General features: G+C 38.8%; 1 protein-coding gene across 4 annotated transcripts in view; it reads left to right on the top strand.

Moving 5' to 3' along the window:
* GADL1 (glutamate decarboxylase like 1) overlaps positions 1–27,286 on the top strand; it is a 181,804-nt gene that overhangs the window by 63,538 nt on the left and 90,980 nt on the right. For 3 of the 4 annotated variants that reach the window (XM_082415120.1, XM_082415123.1, XM_082415121.1), the window contains exons 10-12: positions 977–1,041; positions 1,315–1,396; positions 23,987–24,186. In XM_082415120.1, coding sequence (XP_082271246.1) covers positions 977–1,041; positions 1,315–1,396; positions 23,987–24,186 — 347 coding nt within the window. The remainder of the gene's footprint in view (positions 1–976; positions 1,042–1,314; positions 1,397–23,986; positions 24,187–27,286) is intronic. The other variant, XM_082415122.1, reaches the window with a different exon arrangement.

Genomic DNA, 27,286 nt, shown 5'->3' with positions numbered 1-27,286 from the left:
CAAATGGCATTATTTCATTCTTTTTTATGGCTAATATTCCATTCTATTCTGTTGGCCAAAAAGTTCGAACTTTTTGGCCAACCCAATATATATGAACCACATCTTCTTTATCCATTCATCTGTCAATGGGTATTTAGGTTCCTTCCATGTCTTGGCTATTGTAAATAGCGCTGCAATGAACATTGGGGTACATGTTCATTGGGGTTGCCTTTTAAAATTCTGCTAGGCAACTCCCCTCCTACCTCAATTCTCCATGCTGAGTTCTACCATCGGGCCAGTTGGTCACCTTCCCTAAGATATGATGTTAGTGTAAAGAATGGGCTTTTGTCTCTCAGACCTGATTTTTATTACCTATGAGACCTTGGAAAATTTATAACCTCCAAACCTTAGTTTTTCTATTAAAAAATTGACATGATGATAACTCTGTTCTCAGTGCAACGTTGTGCAGTTTAAATAAGTGTGGAGAGCTTTCAACATCTCCCATGCTGGTCCCCTCATATTCCCTCACAAGAAGTCCGCTCGATTTCAAGTACCAAACTGACTTTCTTATTTCTCACACTGATTCTTCCTCCCTCTCCTCCAGGCTTATTGACTATGGGATTTCCTTTCCTGAACCCATGTCTCATGATCAGCACTTGTACATCGTGTATGGTAGAATGTCAACACTGAAGGGCTATTGTCTATTTTAGATTCTAAGATTTGAGAGGATATGGACTGTGTCTTTTACACTTCTGTTTGTCCACAGGAAACTCAATGAATACTATACCAATTTCTTTATAGTGTGAGAATTTAACTCCTAAGCATCAGTGGGGGACCATCAATTGTGATGAGGTTCTGATCACCTGAGTAGAGCCAGTGATCAAAATTTCCTAGAGTCCACATTGGTTAACATCGACTTAAAGCATCAAATGACAACTGGCTGGTAAACAAGTACCATTGAAATAACATCATTTTGGTTATATAAATATCTCAACAGGCTTCCTGGGGTGGCTCAGCCTTGATGTCAAGGAAGCACCGCAAGCTTCTGCACGGCATCCACAGGTAAATGTAGTTTCCCCAGTCACAGTGCCTTTTATTTAGGCAAGGGACTCTCTTTGGCCTTTGCCCAATTAAGTGACATTTTGAAAACAGGCAAAAAACTGAGAAATTGTTTTGGTTTAAAAAAATCCCAAACTCCTTAAACCGCTCACACAAGGACTCCTTTGGAGCACTAACTTGGACGTGAATACTGAATGTACCAGCATTCTTCCCACCAGTAGAAACTAATTGAGTCTCCCCTCCCTACCCTGTTTTTGTCTTTGTTTAATGTAACAGGGCTGATTCTGTGGCATGGAATCCACACAAGATGCTGATGGCTGGGATTCAGTGCTGTGCTTTCCTTGTAAAAGACAAATCTGTGAGTTTTCCTCTTATGGCCTTCATCAGGCATGGATGGGGGTAGATTACCATATTTGCAGAGGACCCATTTTTGCTTGTATTTTATACCTTGGGCCAGAGGTAGATGACGGTCTTTGGTAAATGTTGATGGAATCAAAAGGAAAGTTGAATAGACCCAGATAAAAGAAACAAGTGCTTCTGCTCAGGTAATGTTGTGTATTTGATTTAGGTATTATATAATCTCATTACTTACAGCAAAATGGTCTCTCTCGCCCTCATTTGGATTATATTTTTAAACTCAGTTTTAAACATTGCCAAGATATTTTTTCCCCTTAAGTCTGGGGTTTAAATTATCTTGAAACTTCTCCTCCCTGAGAAAGGAGAGCAGATGTGTGTCATACATTAAATTGAATGCTTAATATGCTTAGCTGGGGCTTAACAGCCCCTTTATATGGGAAGATGTTGGTTCAGGGCTGATCATCAAACCCTGATTTATTAGGGGATTGCCTGTCTCACGTGGTCGGTACTTAGCTTCTGTTGGAGCACTGGGGAGAGCTGGAAACTAGTCTGGATTGCTGTGAGGCAAGCAGGCTGAAGTTCCTCTTGGTTAGAGGTAGAAACTCTATGCTTTCTCTGGGTTAAATAAGGATCCTTGTGGGACGTGGCCCAGGCTGGGAAGTGCCACTTCATTCTTAGAAATGCCTCCTCAAGATCTGTGTGCAGCATGTGGGTGATCTTTCTCAGCCATCTGTTTACATTTTTTTCTTAGGGGACTCCCTTTGCCAATGCTAAAGTCATTTTCTCTTTTTAAGGAATTTTATTTCAAATGACAACCATATTTAAAACCTGAAATCTAGTCTCGTATGTGTGGATGGTTACAACTTTCTTTAAAAAAATTTTGTGATATTTGCATGTTGGTGCCCTTTGTGTTTTGAGATGACCAAACAGGATGTCCGTCAGAAACTATGAACAGATTCTGCATCTGTAGATAGAGAGACTCTTGGGAATATGAACCTATTCCTTCATGTTTTATTAGGTTGGCTACTATGGACTGCATTCAATGCCACTTAACTTTTATTCATTTAAGTTTTTCAATAGTAGAGTGACTTCATGTTATAACTGAAAGGTGGTTAAAGATTACTGTATCATTTATGAACCAAAGAACATATTCAGCTTGCCCACAGCTACATATATAGGACATGAAAGAGTTAGGAGTAAACCCAGGTTTTCCTGTGGTCTAGATATAAGAACAAAAACATGCCAAGCATCCTTTATGTGCCAGGCATTTTACATCTGCTTTCTCCCTAATCGGATAATCTGAATGACATCCTTATCTGTTAGTGTGATGCTCTCAGGAGTGGAAAATTTAGACCCCAAATTTTATGACTATTCTTTTAAATAACTTTCTAGCTGTTACAAATTTTTCTTGTTGAATGATATTTGGAGTGATTTAGCTAAGAATTGATTTACATTCATGTCCTTGAGGCAATTTAAAATTTTCTGGATCATCTAACACTATATAACAGTGGTTAAAATAATTTTTTTGAAGAATTCATTCCTGGATCTCAATGCAAACTATAGCACCCATGTCTACTCACATGGCAGGAATTAACAGATTAGGAAAAGTGCATTCATGATGCAAAGAATGGAGCACTTTCAAAAGTTGCCTTTTTTTGATGAAAGACTGTTTTCAAATTACCTGGAATGCAGAATTGAACCATGAGGTATGAGATATGACCATCGGCTTAAGTTCTGTGTTGGCAGTTTTCTGTCCCTTTTGTAGCTATTTTCTGCCTCTGTTGTTTTCTTTCGTACTTTCATTCATTCTACCACTGCCAACTGACTCCTACATAGGCTGGGCGCAGTACTGATGCTGGGCTTAGAAACAGACACGTTCCCCATAGTCAAAGAGCTTATAATCTCACAGAGGAGACAGTGAACAAAGTGTGCATATTGAATTGTTTGATTACTATTTTGGTAAGTGCTCCGAAGACCGTGTTGGACACTGTTGATTATATATTCACCAGCCATCCCGACCTCCTTCCTTCTCTCTCCTGATGCTCATTTAACGAGCCCCCCCTTGCAGCTGAGTCACCATATGACACAGATATGACCACTATGATGAGGGAGAAATGTGAAACAAAGCTTTTAGTTTCTGGTAGAGGTGCTATACCCAAGAGGAGAGCTTTCTGCCCCCTTTTCTACCATGAATGCAGAAACATTGTTGTGTCAGACCATGATATAGGGAGCTCTGACAGCCACTTTGTAGCCATAAGGCAATGACCCTAAATTAAAAAGTGAACATGCACAGAATGGCAGAGCATAGTCTTGGGTAACAGTTTTGAAATATTGCACTTAGTATGGAAGTGCCCACCTCCAGACTTTTTGTGATATGTATGGTAAGTGTCTTTATTGCTAAAACTACTTCTACTGGGTAATCTGTTACTTGAAGCCAAATGCACTCTTATCTGAGACAGAGAACAGTGTGTTACTCAGACTACAAAGCAGGGACACCTGAGAAGTTCCAGATGGAAGGAGCAGCATGTGCAAAGTCTTTAAGAAAGGAGGGTCCTTTTTTAAATTTTAGGAACTGAAAGAGGTTCATCGTTGCTGAAGCACAGAGAGTTATGCTAAGACCAGCATGAGATGAGACTAAAAGATTAGGCAGTGGATGGATCATGCAGGGTCTTAGAAACCATTTTAATGATTCGATGTTCAGAACAATGGAAGAATTTTAAAAGCAAGGAGTAATCAGAAAAGAGTTTCATTTAAGACAATGAATTGAAAGGGGGCAAAAATGGGTACAAGATGAGAAAAAACTTGCAGTATCCAGACAAGATAATGGTAGGGTATGGAAAAAGTGTGATAAAATTCAAGATATATTTTAGCTATCAACTAGACCGGGCTGAATTCCCAGTTATATATGGGACATGAGGAGGAAGCAGGCATCATGGTTGACTCCCTGAGTAGTGATACAGCAACTGAGTGAATGGTCCTGTGTAGGGAGATGGAGATTGCTGAAGGAAGAGAAGATTCCACAGGGAAATATCTTGATTTAGCATGGTCTATGTTAAATTTGAGACTCCTGTGCGGTATGCAAGTGAAAGTGTCATGTAGGCAGTTGACATATGGATCCAAAGCTAGGAAAAGGGTTCTGGGCTGGAAAAATATATTAGGGGATTGTTGAGTGCAGATGATGCTTGAGGTCATAGAGTGGAATGGCTTGCCTTGGGAGGAACTTTGTAGTGAGAAGAGGATGGAGATCTTAGGCCTGAAAAACTTAAGAGTCTGAGTTTAGAAGAGGAGGAACCAGCAGTGAGAGAGAAAGCTGCGTTGGAATGGCCAGGGAGACAGTAGGAGGACCAGGAAAGGGTGATGCTAATGAAATAGAGAGAAACATATTAGGAGGAGTGTCACTCTGTCTTAGTGTCAAAGCTTGAGTATCACTTCCTTAAGGAAGAGTTTCCTGACTCACCCAAGTAACTGTCATCTCTCCATTATTCCTTCTCAGAGCCCGTTCCCTTCCTCTAAAGTGCTCATCACAATTTGTAATTATGATTTCTCATGTATTAATGTTCCCTCCCTTAGAATGTAAGCTGTATATATAGATAGGGACCATGTCATTATATTCACCACTGTATCCTGCGTGCCTAGCAAGTACTCACTGAACGAGGAAAAAATAAAAATCCACTGAAAAAATGAATGATTCAGTAAATTTAAAATCCTCAGAAATATCTGCCTTCATATCAGCAATAACTAGGAGTTTCCACTTTCTCCCCTACCCCAAATTATTCCTTCTGAGAGCTCTGAGGTAACAATGATTAAAATGATAGTTGATGAGCTTTATTGCCTTGGTCCTAACACAAGGCTTGAGTGTGCCTCCAGCAGGCAATTGATGAATAGTGATTTTTATTTGGGCTTACTTCTCCAGTTAATGGAAGCGGGTAACTCTAGTTAAAAGAAAGCAAATTACTTAGTGAACATACTTCTGTTAAGGGAAAAACTAATTCCCTAATTGTACCTTCAAAGCCCCAGCATTCACAATGCTGTTTTCCTGTTTGACTAGCTGGTGGCGTTTGTTCACATTTTTAATTTCCTGTATCCATAAAGAAGACTGCTTCCAAAACAAAGAGCTGTTGCTCTCCAAGTCATACTATCACTAACACTCTGCATGATAGGGATAAAAACAAAATCAGGGATTTAAAAAAAATCTGTGATTATAAATAGGTTAACTTCAGATGTAAATGCTGGGTCTACATGGTTGCTTTGGATCAAAGACAATTTTGATGCTTTGATCTAAAATAAAAGGCAATACAGTCTAAGAATCAGATGCATAGATGGAGAAAAATCTCAGTATTGGCTTTTTGACTTTTAGTGTTTACTGGAAGAACTATTTAGTTAAAAAAAAAATCTAACAGATATATGAGAACATGAAAAATGCTAATCAGATGACTTTTTGAGAATAAATAATTCCTCTCTATTTCTGTTTATCATCATCATCCAATATTAACTCACAAGGACTTCCTGTTTAACCTAGCAGCTATAGATAATTAAAGGGACATTTTTTTTCTTAGAAAAATTATGTAGATACTAAGGATTTTTTTTATTATGTCCATTTTTATATGTTTAATTCAGAAGTAATTCACCTACATCATAGACCAGAATCAGAAAATTCAGATAGGGAGAAGGATGAAGAAAAAAGATGCCCTTTACAAATATCTGAAGATGCATATGTTCTTAGGCATATTTATATATTTAAATGTACACATATGTATTTATCTAACATAAAAACATATTTTGATTTTAGCATGCTTTTTCTGTTTCACAAAATTGTGAACATTGCTCCATGTCAATATGCATTGTATGCATTTTCCATAGCTGCATGGTGTTCTATCATTTTGATATTTGATAATTAACTAGGCTACCTCCTTACCACTGACCAACTAGATTGTTTTGATTTTGGGCTAATATAGATGTGGCTGCCACCTTTGAGGCTAAATCTTTGGGCATATCCTTTATTTTTCCCTTCGAATAAATTCTTAGAAGTTGAAGAGCCATGATCATCTTTCATGAGGCTTTTTTATACTTGTTTCCTAATTTTCCTTCTAAAAAATTGCTTGCCTTCTCACTAGCAGAGTATGCGAGTGTGTATGTGTGTGTGTGTGTGTGTGTTATCTTTTGACGTCAAAATAGCAAGGGTTTTTAGCTTTGTTGATTTGACAGGCAAGACATTTGTACACCCATACTTACAGACACATAACCATTTTCCTTCTCATTTTATCCAGTGATGTACTGTATCTCCTCCTACTCAGGGATCTTCTTTAGCTGGAGGTACTGACATGCAATTCTGGGCTACTTAGGTTTCAAATGTGAGGCTTTGGAGATAGACTTGCAATTCTTTCCCTTTCATCTTCAGTCTAGAGGAGGCTCAGGATGGTCCCAGTTTTTCTCTAGAAGAAGTAGCAGGAAGAAGAGGAGCAGGGAGTTCATTCAGTATACACTCATTGAAGGTATACTGTGGGCCTGGCACTGCTATGCATGGAGAAGAAATGGAAAAGGGGACTCATACCATCTCCCAGTGTGGTTCCCCAAGAGAAGGCAGGAATTTTTCACTGAGATACCACACTTGAGAAATGTGTTCTCTCTCAGACCCACTTAAATTTTTATCCTGAATGATCATTGATATTGCAAAGGACGACTATTATATGCCATTTAAAAATGTGCAAGAAAATAAAAAAGGGAGAGAACATGGCTTATCAGAGAAACTAGGACAGACTGTGTCTGCTTTGGTGAGGATTTCTTTTTCAGCTCTCATTTTTCTTCATGGAGTTCCTATGGAAGTGCCGTTAGATGGTTTGAAAATACTGAACAATCTGATCATCAAAAACTTCTTTTCTCCCATTCCAGAGAACATTCACACTTCCCCTACACACGTACATTATACATTTCTTTGGAATGACAGCCTCCTAGCTAATGGAACAGAAAAGGGGGAAGGTCAGTGTTTAAAACTGATTAGAAAAAAAGAAACATTTGACTTGAAGGAGAGACATCAGTCTCCTGGGCTTGAGGCTGCCGAAATTATTCTCCAGATCTTGGAGACTCTTGCCTGAGCTCAGAAAATTCTTCAGCTTTTCAGCGAGGTTGAGAATTTCATAACACTGGCAGAGCTCAACAAATTCGTGGTTGGTAAATAGCCCATTTTCTTTTTAATTGCTGTTTTCTTTTTAATTATAATGAAAAAAGTTAATTTTTTCATGAGGCTTTTAGAAATTTGTGCATATATATATATATGTATATATATACATCACATTAAAAAAACTTTACATGGTATAGTGTCTGCTTTCCTTCCCCATGAGATAAAGAGAGATAATAATTAATGTTAGAATTACTTGTGTTCAAAACCCAGCATATCTTTCTCCACTGAACAAACCAATAAATTGGGTTTTAGGATTTACTGGGTTCGTATTGCAATTGTCATTAATTTTAACAAGGGGATTTGTACTTTGTTTTAGAACCATGCATCATATAGCCTAGTATATTAACTCCTTGGTGAACTGCAGCTCTGAGGGATGTGTTATTGCATGATCATGATTGTACTATCTGATTCCAGTCGATAGTTGCCATCATGTCATAAATGGGCACAAGTCCCAGCTGAGAACCTATCCCTTGGTTCTTGGAATCATCTATATGGTAGACTGTGAGTTACTGGAGAGCAGAAGGGGTCTATTCATTGCTGTACTCCCACTACTTAGTACAAAGCCTGACACTCCATTCATGCTCAATAAAAATGTTTCCTGGAGTGAACTTACTTTGTATCTTTTTCCAATAGTATCAAATGGTAATATTTTAAATTTGTTACCTGCAGTAGATCCTTTATCACCACAACCTGATCTCTTTCAAGTCTCAGAGCATCCCTTCTTGCTAGTACATAGAGGTTTTTTTTTGAGGGAGTGTAGAAATTGCTTGTCTTATCCATATGATTTGAGATGTCCATTATCTCCTTACATCCCATTTCATGTTGGTGATTAGAAAAAGTCTACCCTAAACTGTGCCAACATTTGGCCTTTTATCTACGTGCCTCAGAGACCAATAATAAATCAGTGACTCATGCTTTCCTTTTTGCAGAAACCATATTGTCTTTCCCCTAGAAAGTTATTTTTGTTTCAGTGTCTAATGATGCTGTGCTTTATTGGATAGTGGACAAGCGGAAGAGAAGCTTGCTTTTCCAGGGCTCCCGGGTCCTCTCTTGACCCCTTCTAATGAACAGAATGACATTCACAATCTGCCAGGGTGACAGTGGTGGCTGTTTGTAATGCTAGATCAAGCATCTTGGCCAACAGTTTTCCAATTTCATCCTTGAGTTCCTTCAAACCTTTGGGTGGCTGCCACCTGGTCCTACTGATTAAGCTACATTTATTTCATCAGTTTGACTTGAGTGAGTTGGGGTGCTGCCCATGGTTGCATTTAATATCATCTGCCTGTCAATTTCTGGAGAACCCGAAGAATATGGGAATTTCTCTGATATCCTTCCAGGTAAAGAATTCGTTCTTCATAACAGCCATCCCATGTCTATGGGACTGCAACATTTGCTTCTCTGCCATTCATCACAGAAAACTTCAGATTTGCTAAGAAATGACCAAGAGGGAAGAAATAGGAAATTCTACCTTTATGTCCTTTTGTCATCTCTGATTCCACAAAAACTAGCAGTTGAAAAATATCCCAAAAAGAGGATTCTACTTACAGATTGAATTTTCTCTATCTTACCTTGTAACAAAACTGATTAGGGTCCCATAATACAGGAAGATTACATAAGTTAAAATCTAAAAAAAAACAAGAAACATAAGGATTAGGGCATAAAAGAAAACCTGGAAAGAAGCTAATGGAAAAATGCATGCCATAAGTAGCAAGCTACACCTGCCTCAGTGGGTAGGCTAAAATTTGATTTTAGCATTTTTAAAATATTCTAAGCATCTGCCTTTTGCCTTTATTTTACTTTTTACTATTAACTCACTACACCAAGGCTTTCTCTTCTATTTCTACTCTCTGGTGTGACGCTTGAGGCCCTTTTGACTTCTTGGCATAAATCGTTCCATTTGTTTTCCTTTGCACATTTCTAGCTGTCATATTTGTTGTTTTCCAAGGAAGATATCTAAAAACATATCTGACACTCCTAATTAGGCTTTCTAGCTTTGTTGTTTCAAGGCCATATAATTTCAGGGAGTCCATTTTTTGGTGGGTTTTTCTTCCATGGCAATTCAAAATGCAGATACAAGTGCATGTGAATAAGACAAGTATTTTAATTTTATAGATAACTCAGAGGTGGTAAATATAGATTTATCTTATATAGATTTTTAGCTGTTGTACTTAAACACTAATTTGTACAGAAATTGTTACTGGCATATAATAAAGGAATTAATTGTGGACTGAGTAGAAAAACAGAAACTCTATAAAATAATTGCCACATTTTATATATTGAGGTTACATACAACCCGTGCATGCAAGCACACGTGCATTTACTCAGCAAACATACTGGCCTTTAGGTCACTATGATGCTGATGGAAAATTATAATTTAGGAAGTTTTGTTAATTGCAAAAGGAATTAGAATCTTCTCTGGTAGTTCATTTTAAGGGCTATTTGGGAGTTTAGAAGATACTGATATTTTTTCAATTAATTATTATGAAATATAAGGAAAATATAAAATATGCATGAAATGCATTTATTTTTTAAAAAAGAATAATCAGGTGATTCCCACACAGATTAAAACAAAGAACAGAAACCCAGGAATCCCCTATGTGCTCCTTCCTGTTACTGACTTTTTAACTTTTCTCTTTAGTTTTGCTTTGTAGTTATGCATTCTCAAATAATATAGTTTACTTTTGCCTTTTTGAAATTTATGTAAATGGAATCATGCAGTATGTATTTTTTGGTTTGGCTTTGTTACTGTTGTTACTCAAACTTACCTTACGTCTGTAAGATTCATTCACGAGTTGCACAGTCACAGGGTTATTCATTTTCTGCTTTATACTATTCCACATGAGCAAATCACCATTTGATTATCCATTTTGCTGTTGATGAACATTTGAGTTATTCTAATTTGGGGATTTTACAAAATTTTGCTACAAACATTTTTGTGTACATGTCTTCATTGCTTGCTATGTCCCAGAGGTGCCATCTGGTATAATTTTCCTTTTTCTTGAAGATCATATTTAGGAATTTCTTAATGAATCAAAAGGTGGCATACTCTATTACACTTTGCTTCTTTGAAAATGTCTTTATTTCATTTTTTTCTGGGGATAGAATTCTGTCAGGAATTTTCCTTTAGAACTTTAATGATTTTTTTTTTTTTTTTTGTCTTTTGGCATTGTGTATTAGAAAGTTAACTACTTAACTGTCATTCCTTTGGCGGCAAAATAACTTCTTTCTCTGGCTTCCTTTAAGATTTTCTAGCTTTCTTTAATTTTCTGACATTTATCTATAATGTTATTATATATATTTTGTTTGGTTTTTCTTGCTTACACTCCATTGTGCTTCTTGAATCTGAAGATTGACATGTTTCATAAGTTTTAAAAATTCTCCATTTAATTATCGACCTTGTCTCCTTTCTTATCTGGCACTCCAATTAAATGCATATTAAACCTTCTTACTGTTTCTTCTCTTACTCTAGTTTGTAAGTTTCATAACTTTGTCTTTCCTTGTCTCCTTGTGGATAATTTTTAGGGCCCATTTGAAATTCACTAATTCTCTCTTCAGCTATGTCTAATCTGTTATTAACACTAACCCTTGGGTTCTTTATTATTGTCTTTCTGGTTTTGTAGCATCAAATTGAATCTTTTTTACATATAGGAGGTCTCTAGGTTCTTGTTGACATTTTTAAGATCAGCTTTTATCTCCATGAACGTTCTGAACATAGATTCACAGGCTGCCTCTGCTAACTCTAGTTTCTGGATTCCCACAAGTGCTATGCCTATTGTTTCTCAAGTCTGTGAGTCCTGGCTCTCATATTGTCTAGAGAGGTACCTTACAATCCTTGATGGTTTACTGAATATTTTATTTAAAAATTTACCTTCAGGAATAATTTGAAACTAGAAGTGAAGCTCTCTTTCTTTACAGAGGATTTTATTTTCATTCTCTGGGCATCTGGGGGGGATTAGCAGTCCAGGACCAACGCTTAAAGATTCTTTGGATCTTCAGAGTATAATCTTGACCTCTCTTTACAGTGGAGACCTTTGGGTCCTAAACAAGAGAAAGGATTGCTTTAGTGCTCTTGTTACATTGACCACCTTTGAACTCTGTTTCCTGAAGCCCGTGAAATGCCTGCTAGGAGGAAAAGTGATGGTGATACTCCAGGTCCCCACACGTGGAGGCCACACTCCCCCTTCCCTCACCTCTCCCCACTCTAGCTCTTGTTGCAGCTGCCCTTCTGAGTCTGAACATGCCCCTGGGGTGGAAGCATCTCTGGCTCACCTCTGAGCTCCACTCCTTTCCTGTACCTCCCAGAAGTTTACTTCTGCCTTGTGTAGGTCTGCTAAGCTTTCTATTAGATGGAGTTTTTATGTTTTTTTCCAGCCTTTCTTGTTATTTTCAGTAGGAGCATTTCAAGTTCATCTAGTCTTTTATTACCAACATTGATATATGTCAGGCTTTGGCCTTTTAATAATCAGCTGCTGTTCAGTGCTGCCAGTGGGGATGAGCATTCGTTAATTTACTCACCCTTTCATTCCACCTGCAAATGTGTGCAGCGTCTTATGTGTTAGTTGAGTAAGACATGCTCCCTATCATAAGTGAACTCAAGGGTTAGTGAGAAACAAATTTTAAGCAAATAATTAAAATATAATACCTGTATTTATGTAATAGAGTAAAAAGCAGGTGTTTTGGAAATGTAGATCAAGTGAAAGAACAACTCTGCTGAAGAAGCTGGTCTAGAAAACTTAATTGAAACAGAGGTGACCTTTAAAATATCAGTTATTGGTATTTTCTTTCCATTTTTAAAGCAATATAGGATCAAAATAGCATAGTATCAGGCATAATGAGGCATATAAAAATTACTCGTACCCACCAGTCAAAGTTAGATCATTTAAAATTTTCTTGATAGATGAATATTATGTTACTGTATCTGTGTTGATATAGATTCATGTATTTTGCTTCTATAACTAGCATCTCCTTTCTTTACCCATTCCTACCCCCTCTCATTATCTAAAAAACAGAGGCACTTGGGCTTATAAAATCTTCATTTAAAATTATTCATTTGTTTAACTATGACCACCATTATCTTAACAGATTTCATATTAGTTCTGAGGGATTTCAAGTTATTCTCTTGCATTTTATATATATAATAATATTAGTATATAACTGTAATTTTGTTTGCTGTCTAATATTCTAATATATTTTGTTTGCTTCATATCAGTTGCAATTATAATGCACTGATAAAATTTCCAAAAATATGTTCAGTAATAATAGTAAATAGAAGGCATTTTTATCTTCTTTGTGATTTTATTAAAGTTGCCTTAAGATATACATTCTGTATAAATCCTCTTGAGAAATGATCTAGGAATGAGTATTGAATTTTACCATATCCCTTTTTAATATCTGATAAGGTAGTTCTATCATTTTACTCCTGAACAAAGTTAGATGTGTGTTCATTGATTTTCTACATTACTGATTAACCTCATTTAGTTGCAGTAAATTGCTTTAATGTATTAATGGATTTGTGTACTTAGATTTTGGCCTCTATATACATACAATTAATCTACTCTGTGTGTGTGTATGCACGCGAGTGTGTGTGCATGTTATCTTGGTTAGATTGTATTTTGACTGTCAGCTTTCAACTGTCTTATTTGTTTTAGAATAATTATGAGAGCATAGAGATCATCAGCTTTTAGAAATGGTGAGAAAAGTCAATCATAAAACTCTTGTTCAGAAATTTGGAGGGAGATAATTCTTTATTTTCCCATTTTTATTCAACTGTTAAGAATTTCATGCTCTGCTTGATCCATTTCAAGAACATTTTCTCAAATATTTAATACATTTTATTGAGATTTTCAAGTATATTAGTAGAATCTATATCATCATTTTCATCTAATTTTTACCTTATATCCTTGCCTGAAGTCTTAATTTTTAAAATATTTTTTCTTAGTTTGCTCACCTTATCTTCTCTCCATAAGAATCACTTCTTGCATTTATTTTTTCAAGTCACATCTTTATTGTTTATTTAATTGTTATTCATTTACTCCTGCTTCTTTATGTTTTTGTTCTGTAAAAATGTTATTTTACATTTGAGGGCAGTTTTGGCTCAGCTCCTTAAATTTTGTTTTAGAGTATTCTCATTTAAATTATTTCCCAATTAATCTATAATCACAGTGTTGATTTACTCTTCGAGCCAACGGTGATTTATAAAAGTAATTTTAACTTCCCAAGTGCTTAAGATGTGTTATGAAATTCTGGTTTGTTTTATTGTAGTCAGATAATCAAAATGAAAGCAGAGATCAAGAGTGATGAATTTTTACCTTTTAAACTCAAAAGTTGAAAGGACATCTTATCATCCAGAATCCACTTTTAGTTTGCATTTTCTTTCCCAAGCAGATAAACAGTCCTCAAGTTTGGGGAGGGGAGAAGAGTGTTTGAAGAAGAACCAAGTATTAAATATGAATAAGCAAACCCAGGGGGTTCAAGAAAAACCAGAACTTCCCTGTAAATAGAATATGTGGGTTCTTTCCTTTCTTGGCCCAAGTTCTAGGTGAGGCTCAGAGATTTGGGAAGTCTCCCTTCTCCCCCACCTCTCATGTCAACTGGAAAGCAGAAATTAAATAGAGATGGGAAGCGGGTATATCCAAGGCATGAAAGTGCCTGAGATACTCCCAGTTCTCCTGTAGGCTTCACAGTGGCTGGTCGGAAGAACAACTGAAAGTGACTGAAAATGAACCGGGGGCACAAGGGCGCCTGGAAATAGGGTCAAGAAGCAAGGAGCATGACTCATGTGATCTGACAACCACAGCCCAAGGCAGGTTTTTAGACGTAAGCAGGAAAGAGCATCTGGAAAGAGCTAGAGATGGTCAGGTGGTCAGCACGAGGACAGCGGTGACCACACTGCAGAAACAGATGTCCCCTCCTCAGCTTCAGTTGGCAGATTTAGCAATTGAAAACATAAGATGCTCAGTGAAATTTGAATTTCAGATAAATGACATGTAATATTTTATTATAAGTATATCCTAAATATTGCATGGCATAATACTTTTACTAAAAATTTTGGGTTTTAGGAATTTATATGAAATTTGTATATAATTCAAATTTAATAGGTGGTTTTGTATTTTATCTGATAACCCTCCTTAGCGGCCTTTGTGAATGTCCCAACGATGTTAAACAAAAAGTAAGAGGAAGAAAACTCTCAGAGGAAAAATCTCGATTGCCCATGTTTTATGTCTACATGGTCTGAGAAATCACTCAGTTTGAGCTTTGAGTTTTTCTGGAAGTGACCCGATTAAATAGTTTGCATTGGAAATAAACATAGCTCCAAATCAGAAATGTTTTCAGTGAAAGAAAAGTGAAGTGTCATTTTTGCATATCCAAAGTGATATCATTTTGAAATTCATAGCAATTTTATTTGTTTTTAAGTTCATGTGACAGGTAAAAGTTGGCACTTCACAGTATGATGTTTACATCTTTACCCAAAAGACGAACACAAGCTAAATTAGAATCTCACAGTGTTCATTCCAAATCCCTTGTCTTCTCCACCTCTGGTCCAGTAAGCTGGGACCAGGGGGATGCGGCAGGGGAAAGGTGTGATGTGACCATCTCTGTGGGAGAGAAGGGAAGTAAGGGGTCCCTGGGAACCAGGCAGAGAGCCTAAATTGTGTACTATAAATGTCTTCCGTCTCTTGCTGTGACAACTTACTAATGGATTGCTGAGTTTTAAACCTGGTCCAGAAACTGAAATGGAACAAGGTAGATGGATTGCATCTTGCCCGTTTCTAGCTCATAGCAGTTGTCAGAAAGAAGTTCACGGCTTCTTTTTTATAAGGCTACTCTCTCCCCAGTACATTTCATTATGCCCTTGTCACGGAGTAGCACATGTCACTATTATATGTCCTTTGGATCTTATCTTGGCATATTATTCCTCTGTTTTATTACCAGTTTTAGACAGCACCATAGTGCGGATTAAACCCTCGACACCCAGTCACAGAAATACCAATGCATGCATTTAGAGTATTGTCAGCGTCTTTGTGCCATTTCAATATCCAACTTGCCAGAGATGTAGTGAAATTCAATGAAATACATAGCTTTTTTCAGAACTACTGAGAACCAGGAATTTATATATAATAAGAAAAAGATTGTTTTCTACCAGTGAGGTAGCAACAGCAAGTGTTAGAAGGTTAGTCACTTTAACAGATTTTATTTTCCCATTATGAGAGTTATAGGATGCCTTTCACTTAAAGGGTTCAGTTGAAATCCAAGAGGAAAACCTCCAGGGGAGTGAAGTTCTTTATATGTCTCTTTAATTTAAAAAGATTGTGCTTTGGGATTGACTCACTCTTGGTGGGTGGTGAGGTTAACTTCATGGAGCCAGCAATCTTCAGTGTACTGTAGAGTCTGATATTGGCTGTAGAGTTTAACAATGAAGTGATGGGAACCCGTGGGGGTTAACTTTCCCTACATGGGGATGTCCCCCAAAGCCGCCATTGCTTTAGGCATCCTTGAGATAGGACATCACTTACATTCAGGGCATTTATCCTAATTATTTAGGACCAAAACTGTCATTCATCGGTGCCAGGCTACATGAAATCATAGAGAAGATATGCTGTCCCTCATCACTGTACCAATTTCATGGATTTGGGGAGGCCGGGAGAAGAAAGATAGCTGTGGTTCATTTGCAGTTCCTGTGCCTCTGGGCACTGGACCTGGCAGCGCACAGGGCTTTCCTAGAGGTTCTGAGCAGAGGTCTGCTCGAGGGCTTGAGGATACGGGGTAAGAGTCGGGGTGAAGCCTTCACCCCAGTTACTGCCTGATTTCTGACCTGTTCTAAACAGTCCGAAATGGAGAATGTGTGATCTGGTCATTTAAGGATTCCATATGGCTACTTTCATGCTATAATCCCAGAGTTGAATAGCCGTGACAGTGATCACATGGCTTATAAAGTGGAAAATATTTACTCTCTGGTTGTTTACAGAACTCGTTAGCCCATCCCTGATTTAGAACCTCCAGAGGAGAGGACTTTGTCTTTCCCACGCTCTGGGACCACAGTTTGACTAGGAAATTCTGGGCTTAAATACGATTTCTCAGTGCATACCTCCCTCCACCTAGGGCCCTTGATGCCCAGCAAGACTTGTGTTCAAATTCTGCCTCTGCTTCTGCCCTGTGTGACTTTGACAAGTCGCATAATTTCTCTGAAATTCCATTATTTTATCTGTAAAATGGAGACACTTCCCATTTTGAAGAAGTGATATGACCTTGAGTGAGAGAATGTCCAAAAGCGCACAGTATGCTGCCAGCCATGTGCTGGGCACCCTGTGCATGCCATTTCTTGTTTCCTTGTTCTCTCCAGATTGAGGGCACATGTGAATGCACAGATTCTTCTGTGTGGACAAATGTCCATGTGTACAGTGGGAAAAGCACATTTCTGTATTTTATCACGAGTCTTTGGGAAAAGAATGCTTTTGTTCACTACATCCTAGGTTCTATTCAGAGGTTTTTACCAAGTGCTTCCTAGTTCATTTCAAACTATTATTTAAGCCAGTTTTCTGTGGGATTGCCCATGGTTATGGTAATATCAACAATTTCCAACAACCCTTTCATGGGATTTTTACAAAAATCAGGGAACAGTGTTTCAGAAATGGCCCCCCTGGGTAGCATTTCCCTGTGCAAAATCAATCTCTTACCTGTGCTCCAGGCCTCAGAGGCCAGACCTCTCAAGGATGCTAAAACTCCTAGAAATGTAGGCCGGCAGCCTTGGTGCTGAACGTGCCCCTGTGAACAGCATTGCAATAAACTGGAGACATAGATTGATTTTGTTAAATATTGTGCTCCTGCTGTAGAATTGCTCTCATAGCTCACGTCCAAAGCAGCACACTTGCTCGGTGTCCGTTTTGTCCAATTTGAAAGACCTCATTTCCATCTATGTCTGTCCACCTATTTTAGAGAGAGGCAACTAAGCCATCTAGACTGAAGAAATATGTCTTGGGTTAATAAATGTTTTCTTCCAGACATTCACTTAAACATTGTGCCATGAATATCCATCCCCGGGAGGTGGGATGCAACACAATGTCATTATCCTCAAATTACAGATGAATGATGAGTGAGGCGATGGGGCAGCATGACGTACTTGACAGTTCACAGTCAAGACTCAGCGCTCAGAAGCAGCAAGTGACGCCTGGATGCTTTTGCTGTGCCTGTGGGACCGGGTGTGCTGAGACCTTGGCAAATATCTGTCCCCTTTCATTCTCCTGGCGTGCCTTTTGTGCACAGATGTCACTCCACATTTCATCGTGTTTCCACATCACCTTTTCTGTCAGAATGGACCCCGTGTCCTCCCCTCCTTCTCCTCCTCCCCCTCCTCCCCACCTCCTTCATCCTCCTACCTTCCCTGCTCTCTTTCCTCCCCTTCCTCCTTTTCTCTTCTAATCCCACCATATCGTATTTTTGTAAGCTGCCTTAACTCCCTTTTGCAACAAGAAGGGTGACAATAGATATATATCAGGTAGAATTGTAGAAACTCAGAGATGGGAGTAATGCAAGATCTCAGTTGAGTGAGCGAGGTTTACTCGTATCCATGTTGATATGATTAAGCTTCCAAAAACAAGTGAATCTTTGTCCCCCATCACAAACACCTAGCTAATCGAAAAGTGTAATAGATTAAGGTTGTGGGATTTTTTTGCATATCACATCCACACCAAATCCTTGGACATATGTTTCATAGCTCGGAGCATTTTCCCCCCTGATGAAGACTCCAGCATTATTCATATCGAACCTGTATGCTCTTTATATAGTTGCATGGACTAAAGTCATTCTTCACTTGTATTCACACACAAATAAAACTTTGATGATTGGCACAGCACAAAAAGAAGGCAGATAATCACCCTGGTTTATATGCTTTGGTGAAAACTCAACACTTGAGAGTTTTCTAGATTCAATGTGAATGTAATGCCTTCCAAAACTTCTAGATCAGGATTTTTCAACATAAGGTCAAGACCCATCAGAGCAGTGCTTTGCAGTCATGGCTGCACAATGGGGTCACCTGGGAAGCTTTTTAAATAAATAGCATTGCCCTTACCCCACATCAAAGATTCTGATTTTTTGATCTGGAGTAAGGACCCTGCATTGCTATTTTTCAAAAAACTCTTCAGATAATTCTAATATTAACTTGGGTTAAGAACCACCATACTAGTTGGTCTTGAGTTATATAGTCAACTGTAAGTCACATCAGGGTTTTATTTTCCCTTTTAATGAACAGTGAGAATAAAATGGAATAGAAAATATCAGTATGCATTTCATGTAGAAATGATGGATACTCTATCAAGAAACTTTTGTTTCAATTTCATGTATTTTAGAGTGGATGCTGTCACTATTGAAAAATAATTTCTTACTGTGGGTTGTAGTCAAAGACTGAAAAACACTGTTTTAGATAATCTTTAACAGAGAAGGTATGTTGATAGTTGCCTGGGGAAGATCAGAAAATCTCCATCTGTCCTAAGAGAGAAGCCTGATAGAACTATTTTTAAATGCGTGTAGGGCACGCAGAGGTATTGCCAAGCGTTCTCTGTGCTATCAAATGTTTCTTGCCTATTTATAGAAGCCCTTACACATTCTTTGAGACACTGAGCCTGACTTTACCCTCTCCTGTAGGTACCATCACTGCTTAAAAGTATTAAGTTGCATTTCTTAAAAATGTCTTTTAGTTCAGCCTCCTCATTTCCGAATCTGCTCATTCTAACCCGTGGTTTGGGCGAATTTAAGGAAGATTGACATTTCAGAAGAAAATATGGGAGTGGTGTGTGCTAATGCCTCTAATGCCTCTAAGTTAGTGAAAGATGACCTTCCTTCTTGCTCCTTAGACCTTGCTCTTTCCCCTGGTCTTGCTCTGTACTCTAACTGACTGTTTTTCCGTTCCCATTTCCACCTTAAAGTTCTTAAGAACAGTGACGTTCTCATTTACCACTACAGCCCCAGTGCCTAGCACAGCTTTTGGCATATATTCAGGCTCTCAAAATGTTTCCTCAATAAATAAATAAAGACAACATCAGAAGCTATAATCATGTTAAAAATTCACTTTTGTATTCTAGATTGCAACCAAGCCTTCCTGCTATTCACAGTCTAAATTTAGTTTTGCACATTCGATCAACAAGTATGAGCCTAGATGTGTTGTACCTCCCTGGGGTTATATATCTAAGCTCCTGGCATCATAGTGCTTGTTATAAAAGTTCTCAACACCTAATTTTGGAATGACTTAATTAGTACAAAGATGATTAATATACCCATTTCCTAAGGCATTTAGGCAATTTCTTGCATGTAAATAATGGTGATATGGGACAGATTATGTGAAAAGCCATACGGGAAGAGTTTTTAGGAGATTTTGTTAAGCTGAAAAACATGATTGCAAGAAGTGAGGGCTGTGAGTAGTCACTGACTCCTTGGAAAGAGCCTGCAGAATCTGGTCTGGCCTATGGATATCAAAGATGGCTTAGCTAATTTTGACAATGAAAATACGTAACCTCATAATCCAGGATGTGTTTTTGGTGATAAATTAAGTATCACCAGTCACAGGTATTTAGAAAAAAATCTCAAAATGCTTTACAGAGAAGATATTACACTAGCAAGACTAGAAGTCGTATTTACAAGAACAAAGTAAGAATCTGAAACAGGATGTGAGTTGCTTTGACCTCTGTTGTGGTATATTCTCTGCTGCCATGTTCAAGAACTCTTCATGAGCTTTCACAGGTCCCTCTCCTCCACAAATATTTAAGCTCCAGTGCAGAGAGAGTAGAGTATAATGGGTAAAGAGTTCACGCCCTGAATCCTAGCAGCCTCGGTTTGAAACCCAGCTCTGCCACTCAGTAGCTACATGATCTTACGTCATTAACTGAACCTCTCCGGGTTGCAGTTTCCACACATGTGCAATGGCATTGAAAAATAATAGAACTGCCTCTTTGGGTTGTTACGAGATTTATGAGTTCATCCACACACAGTGCCTGACACACAGTAAGGACTCCATAAATGTTAGCTCTGGTCATGACTGTTACATGCTAGGTGAAAAGGAGTCTTGTGGCTTCTGCACTCATGTAGTGTGCTTGTCATTTGTCATTTCTCTTTACTGTATAATTCATTCTCCAGTTTTCCTCAGCTTTGCTCTGCAAGGGACCTTACTGCTGGGAACCACATTTCCTGGGCTCCCTTGCCCACTGGCTTCAGAAGAGATTGAGGCTGGGAGGCCAGTGGTCTCTTGGCTTGGGTAGCGTCACCAGCCGAGGCTACCTCTTTTACGTTTCTCATCACTCTCTAAACAGAGCCTCCCCCTGGGCTCACAGGTCCTACTGGAAGACACTGTTCCAAGGCTTCCTCCCAGCTTTCTGCTTTAGGAGTGAGGCCAATACAGAAGAAAACAGAACAAGAGGAAAAAGACAGATTGCAGATTTAATCCTGGATCCAACTGTGCCTGAAGGTTATATACGACTGGATTTTAAATATATGCGCCTATAAAAATTCTCCCTTTTGCTTAAGTTACTTTGATTGCATTTCTTTCACTTGTCACTGTGTGTATCCTAACCCAATGTCTCCTAATTCCTGAGAACTGTTTGAGACGCTATCACAATATGGAGCAATTGGCATTCTCATTGAATACTTCTTTCTAGAATTTGGATAACTAGTATTTACTGTCCTGCTAGGATTAAGAATATAAAGATGAGCAAGATGAACATGGTCCTTCTCTTTGATAGCACAGCAGTGACTAATTAAATGTTTTCAAAAATGTTAACTTTTACCACACTTATTCTAAAATGTTTTCTCTGGAGATCTGAACATCTTCTCTTAGTTGATGTCTATCTTAAAACTAAAGACAGTTCATCCATTTTAATACAAAGATAGAAACTAAAATGCAAAGCAGGGACTTTGGGAGGAAAGTTTTCATTTATTTTGATAAAGTAAATATCGAAATATTTTTAGTTGTTCTTTATGAAACCTTCACAAGACAGGAGGATTTTTCAGTGCAGCGAGATCAACAGTGTCATGACTACAGGGTAATCACTCATTCTGCGTGCGATATGCTTTCTGGGCTCTTCGCTTCTCCATTTGTCTGTGATGATGCCATTTGTCTTCCTCTAACGGATGGGCTTCCTCTCCCTTTCAGTCACTAGCAGAAGGCACTGAAACTTGCCCAAGACATGTCCAAAGTTCATCTGCTTTGGGAATTTTTTGAATCTTTCATGGTTGATGAAAGTAAATTTATAATCATGATGCAAGTACAAGTGTGTGGTGTGTGTGTGTGCACGCACGCATGTGCGTGCGCACGCGCGTGCTTTGTCCTTAAACTGCAGTGATTTTTTAATGTTATAATATATGGTCAGGCTGTAGTTGCTATGGAAGCAGTAACCAAATTTCCTGACCTTTGAGGGTAGGGAGATGCAGTGGTGGCAGCTGTGATCAGAGTTGAGAGATTGATGATAGAATTATAGTAAAGATTAAAGAATAAGGGCTTTTTCTACCTTAATGATCAGGTTGGGGCAATCTCCTCTTCCCCTGTGTCTACCAATATTACCCATCAGAGCCAGGCTGAAGGCCTACTAGTATTCCTTTATTATTTTAAAATCAGTTTACTTTTGGATACTGGATGAGCCAGATTTTGGAGTTCTTGACTATAGTTGGTGTATCATTTTTTACATAGTATAGAATCATACTTTCTGGTATTGGAGCATATAATACCCAGATTAGTGTCCACGCAAGACAGTATTGTTATTAAGACAACAAATATGTGCTTTTGTTTGGAATGTGATACCTTGAGATTTTCTCGTTATTCTTTAAGTACATGTTGATCACTCAAATGAGGCATGTAATACATTCATTCTTCAGGAGGGATCATTTTCTAGGACTTCTGTGACTCGTGGGGAGTTTCTCCGTAGCTTCCTGTACAGCACTGATGGTTCTGCATTGTTAAAGTTTGGAAGATGCACCAAATGAGAAGTTCTTGTATCTGTGTTTATTTTGTTCATACTAAATGTCAGGGGGATGTGGGAGAAGTACAGAATATGGTAGGTGGTGTCCTCACCCTAACTGCTTAGTGAGGGTCTTTGTGCCCAGTGGTGTTAAGTTCTGTGGATGTGGACATGGACAGGAAATGATTCCTGCCCTCAAGAAGCTGCTTGGCCTCACGAGGAGAAAATATGTGGGGCTGCTCACTTAGTAGGGGCAGCACAGGAGCAAAGGCAACATATGCAGTCAAATGTGAAAAGAAGAAGGGAGTCCAACGGGATGGGCAGATAAAGAAGCTGGAGGGGAAGCAGAACTTGAGATGGGACCCAAAGGAAAGGCAGACCTAGAGAAAGAGACGCGACTGTGTTCAGCGTTAGTAAACTTCACAACTTATAAATATGCTGCATTTATTCTTTCAAGTGTGTCAAATACATTAAAACAGAGACAAAGAGAAGCAAATTGTGTGAACAGAGATACAAATGGGGCATGATCTAGTGATTAAGGGGCGTTGAGCAGTTTGGTTATGCTAGGGAAGCAGAAGGTTCTAATGGGTATTCTCTAGGAGTGAAGACGCTCAGGGGATTGTGGGGCTGTGAAGGATGGGCTAGGATACCTGGGATTTCTTAGATCCCACATGACATTGAAGGAAATAGGGCTTAAACTCTAATAATTTGAGGTCAAAGTAAAGACTCTAGAATGGTAATAAACAGGGTAAATTGTCACCCAGGGTAAATCATAGAGAGAAGTAACCAGTCAGTAAATGCAAATTGAATTTGGTTGCAAATAAAACCAGTGTGAGACCAACCCCCCACCCCCAATTCTATGGAATTGTAGGTGCTGTTTAGTGGTGGTTGAAACGTGTTGGTTCTTGTTTGACTCTTCCATAAGCTCTTTCCTTAGGTTTTTTTTTTTTTAATCTCTGGGTTACTGTCAATTCTGGCCTTTTCAATATGGATATGAATTGAAAAAAGGATTTGGATTTAAAAGCCTAGTTTTTTGCCTATGAAATTGTATAAAGTATGTACAATATGTTGGGTATTTTTTTTCTAATACAGAGCCTTGAGTGAGTTATAGACAAGTTTTTTTTTTCATCTTGAGAAATTGGCCCATCTTGATGTCATATGTCATACAGATGATGATATGATCATTTCAAAGCTTCTTAATACTCATCAATACAACTGTGAAGATGGACTTAGCATTCTCAACTCTGAGGGGTTTTTGGTTTTTCTGAAAACACAACGGGTCATCTGTGTCTCAAAGTTAATACACACCTAATGTTCCTGACGTAGGGCAGTCACAGAGCGAGACCAAATACTTTGGGCACAAAGTGGTAGAATATTATACAGGTTTTGTTGGTGGGCATGTGTTTTTGAAATCAACTGCATTCTAAAATGCACAGTCTTACAGTTTGTCTTTCTTCCTTTTTTTTTTTCCCGAAAGGACCTTCTTAAGAAATGCTACTCTGCCAAGGCATCTTACCTCTTCCAACAGGATAAATTCTATGATGTCAGCTATGACACGGGAGACAAGTCTATCCAATGTAGCAGAAGACCAGACGCATTCAAGTTCTGGATGACCTGGAAGGCCCTGGGCACATTAGGCCTTGAAGAAAAAGTTAATCGCGCTCTTGCTTTATCTAGGTACTTGCTCTGTGTGTGTGTGTGTGTGTGTGTATGTGTGTGTGTCCATGGGTGTCTAATAGAAAGATGTTCTTCCATGTATGTATTCCTTCTTTCATCTAATAACCATCTTCTCCGTACCTAGTATGTGTTAGGAATTGCCAACAAAGCAGTTCTACCCTCTGCCCTCCAGCATCCCAACCTAGTGAGAGATACATCCAAGTGACAAAGCAGATAAAATACAGGTGCACCTAGTTTTGGGTAAAGGGAGGTACACGGTGCTCCAGAAGCACTCGGGAGGGGAGGGTTCCCTAGTATGTTCTTGAGGGATGTTGGCAGAGGTTTCCTGGAGGAAGTGACATTCAACTAAGACCCAATGAAGAAAGGGGAGAAGATTGATTCAAGAGGAGGGAGCACCAGGCCCAAATCTCTGGGAGTGGGAGAGATCCTGGTGACTTCAAGGACCCGAAAAGACAGTCTGTGAGAATGTGGGGCTGGTGGAAAGACATACAGGTAAAGGTGATGTGGAAGCACCGTCATTGCTGCCTTCTTGTAACGTAAGGACAAAGCTTTTGAAACCACTTTCAACGACACTAGAAAAGCTCTTCAGATACAGGTGCTGGGTGCTTGCCACCAGAGCAGGACTCTGCTGCTAAGCTTGGACCAGTGTGTGTGGATGGCAGGCCATGGCCAAATGTAGTTTTAAATGTGATTTGTTGGGCCTGAGCTCCATTGGGTTAACCTGGATTGTGTTTTAAAAAATCAAACATTTAAACATTCCAAATATTTTTAAATACGGAGACCGTCAAAAATCTAGATTCGTGGTTTCTCTCAAAAGATCAGAGTGCTCTGAGTCCCACCTGGTGACAAGGCACTGAACATGGTGATGCCTGACTCTGGAGACCCACAGTGCCCTCCACGCCCCCTGCTTTTTGTTGAGCCTATTTTACTGTGGCACAGAATGCTAATAGCCGGGACTCAAAAGTTAGCTCCACCATTTACAAGCTTTGTGACTTGGGCAAGTTGCTAAAACTTTCTTTACCTCCATTGCATCCCAGTAAGATGGAAGTAACAACAGCTTCGAACTCAAACAACTGTTAGTAGAATTAAATGAATTGATATTTGTAAAACACCCAGGATGGTGCCTGGCATATGCCCCATGCTCTATGAGTTTTATTAGTTATTATTTTCTCACTTGCTTGGCCACTAGAAGCATCAGAGTTTGTGATCTCTGGTTTGGATAATCTCTCCTTCTTTACTCCCTGTTCATATTTCAATCGCAGAAACCTGCAGTGTCTCCTGAGAGATTTAAGCAATTTCCTCTCTCTATAGGGAGGTGGCATGGGTGCTCTGTGCGCCTCTCTGTGTGACAGTGATGCTCTGAGCATCGCTGAGGACTGTCTAAAAACCCAGTATCTTAAAGCAGCAGTCGTTTATTCTAAGAGGTCTGCAAGTTGGCTGGAGCGGCTTCATCTCATCCTGCGGTGGCTGCGGGGGTAGGAGGAGGGTCTGGGTCTCCCGCCTGCGTGTCTTGCATCTTCCTTGGACCAACAGGCCAGCCAGAGCCTGGTTTTGTGATGGTGGTAACAGAAGCCCAAGAAGGCAAGCATACTTTATGCTTCTGATTGCATCATGTCTATTAGCATTCCAGTGACCAAAGGAGATCAGATGGCCTAACTCAATGTCAGATGGCCAAACTCAATGTCAAGAGGCAGAAAGAACTGCAAGATTACATGGCGAAGGGCTTAGATATAAGGACAGGGGAAAAGACGGCTTTGGCACTTTCAGAAGACTATTAGAAGTCAGCAATTCTGGTGATTTTGGTTTAAAAAGTAGTTTGAAAAATCTGTAAATACTGTGTCTGTTGGTAAGCAACAGAAACCTTCATTCAAGGCATTATAAACAAAGAAAGGTAATTTATTTGCTCATGTTACTGATAAGCCAGTGTAATGATGACTATGGAATGGCTTATTCTAGGGGCTTAAACAAGATCACCAGGCCTTAATCTCTGTCCATCAATCAGGTCTGTTCTCCTCCATGTTCAGTTTATTCCTCTGTAGGAAGGTAGCTGCCAGGAGGGTCAGATCTATAGCCTCCCAGGTTCAACTTCAAGGTCAAAAGGAAAGAGTGCTCCTTTCTCAACAATCCCAAGGAAAGTTTTAATTCCTTTTGAATGAGGCAAATGTCCATATCTGAATCAATCACTGTTGTCAGGGAAATGTGATATTGAGTCACATGCTCTCCCTTGGCACTGGGAAGACTGTCGACTCCTCCTACGTATATAGAATATACTGACACTGGGTGAGGAGTGTACCTCTCTTAGAAGCAGGGATAAAGTGCCTTCGTCAGAAGTGGGGAGATAACTACACAGGGGTGAAAACATGAAACTGTCTACCATAAATATTCACAGTTGCCCATTAAACTAAAAGTTCAGAAAGCTCTGTTCCCTTGTTTGTATTTTTCTCATACTATTTAAGTAGGGTAGACTCTGCATTATTTTATCAAAGCTGCTAAGTAATTCGATGACAGGTGTCTTGAAACAAGGCTAGATGTAAATATTTGATGATCGTATTTATTACAAAGTTAACATTCATCTCAGGGTGGAATTTAATTTATAGTCTAAGGTTACTTCCTAATTTTGCAGAGAAATATCACAGGAGGATAAATGTAAACATTTCAATTCAGTTCAACAGCACATTGTTTGTAAATGTTTGTCAAGTTGAATTGAATTGAATTAACATTTCAGCGAGCGTCACTGCAGACTCTGTGACCTATATTTAAAATAATCCCTTTTCTGTCATGCCGTTAGTCATAATGGTTTTCTTGTCTTAACTTTCCACATTCTTGATATCCAACAGTCCATTCCTGGGGTGGGCAAAAGCCATCCTCTTCCCCTATCCCCAGTGACAGGTGCCAAGGAAGAGTCCTTTTAGGCATGTCACTTGGAATGAATGTGAAATTATAAACTTGGAGAACGTTTCTCTGGGATTAAGAATTATTTCACAATAGCAACACAAGTGCTTTATTTTCATGATTTTATGTCTTTTCAAATTGAATGTGGTTCTGCTTTTTCGGAAAGAGGAAACATTATCTGAATTCTGAGGTCTAGTCTATTAGTTGG

The sequence above is a fragment of the Balaenoptera physalus genome, assembly GCF_965194825.1.
Source record: "Balaenoptera physalus genome assembly, chromosome: 11".
NCBI lineage: Eukaryota > Metazoa > Chordata > Mammalia > Artiodactyla > Balaenopteridae > Balaenoptera > Balaenoptera physalus.
Note: the sequence above shows the minus strand (reverse complement) of the source record. Positions and strands in the feature narration are given on the sequence as shown.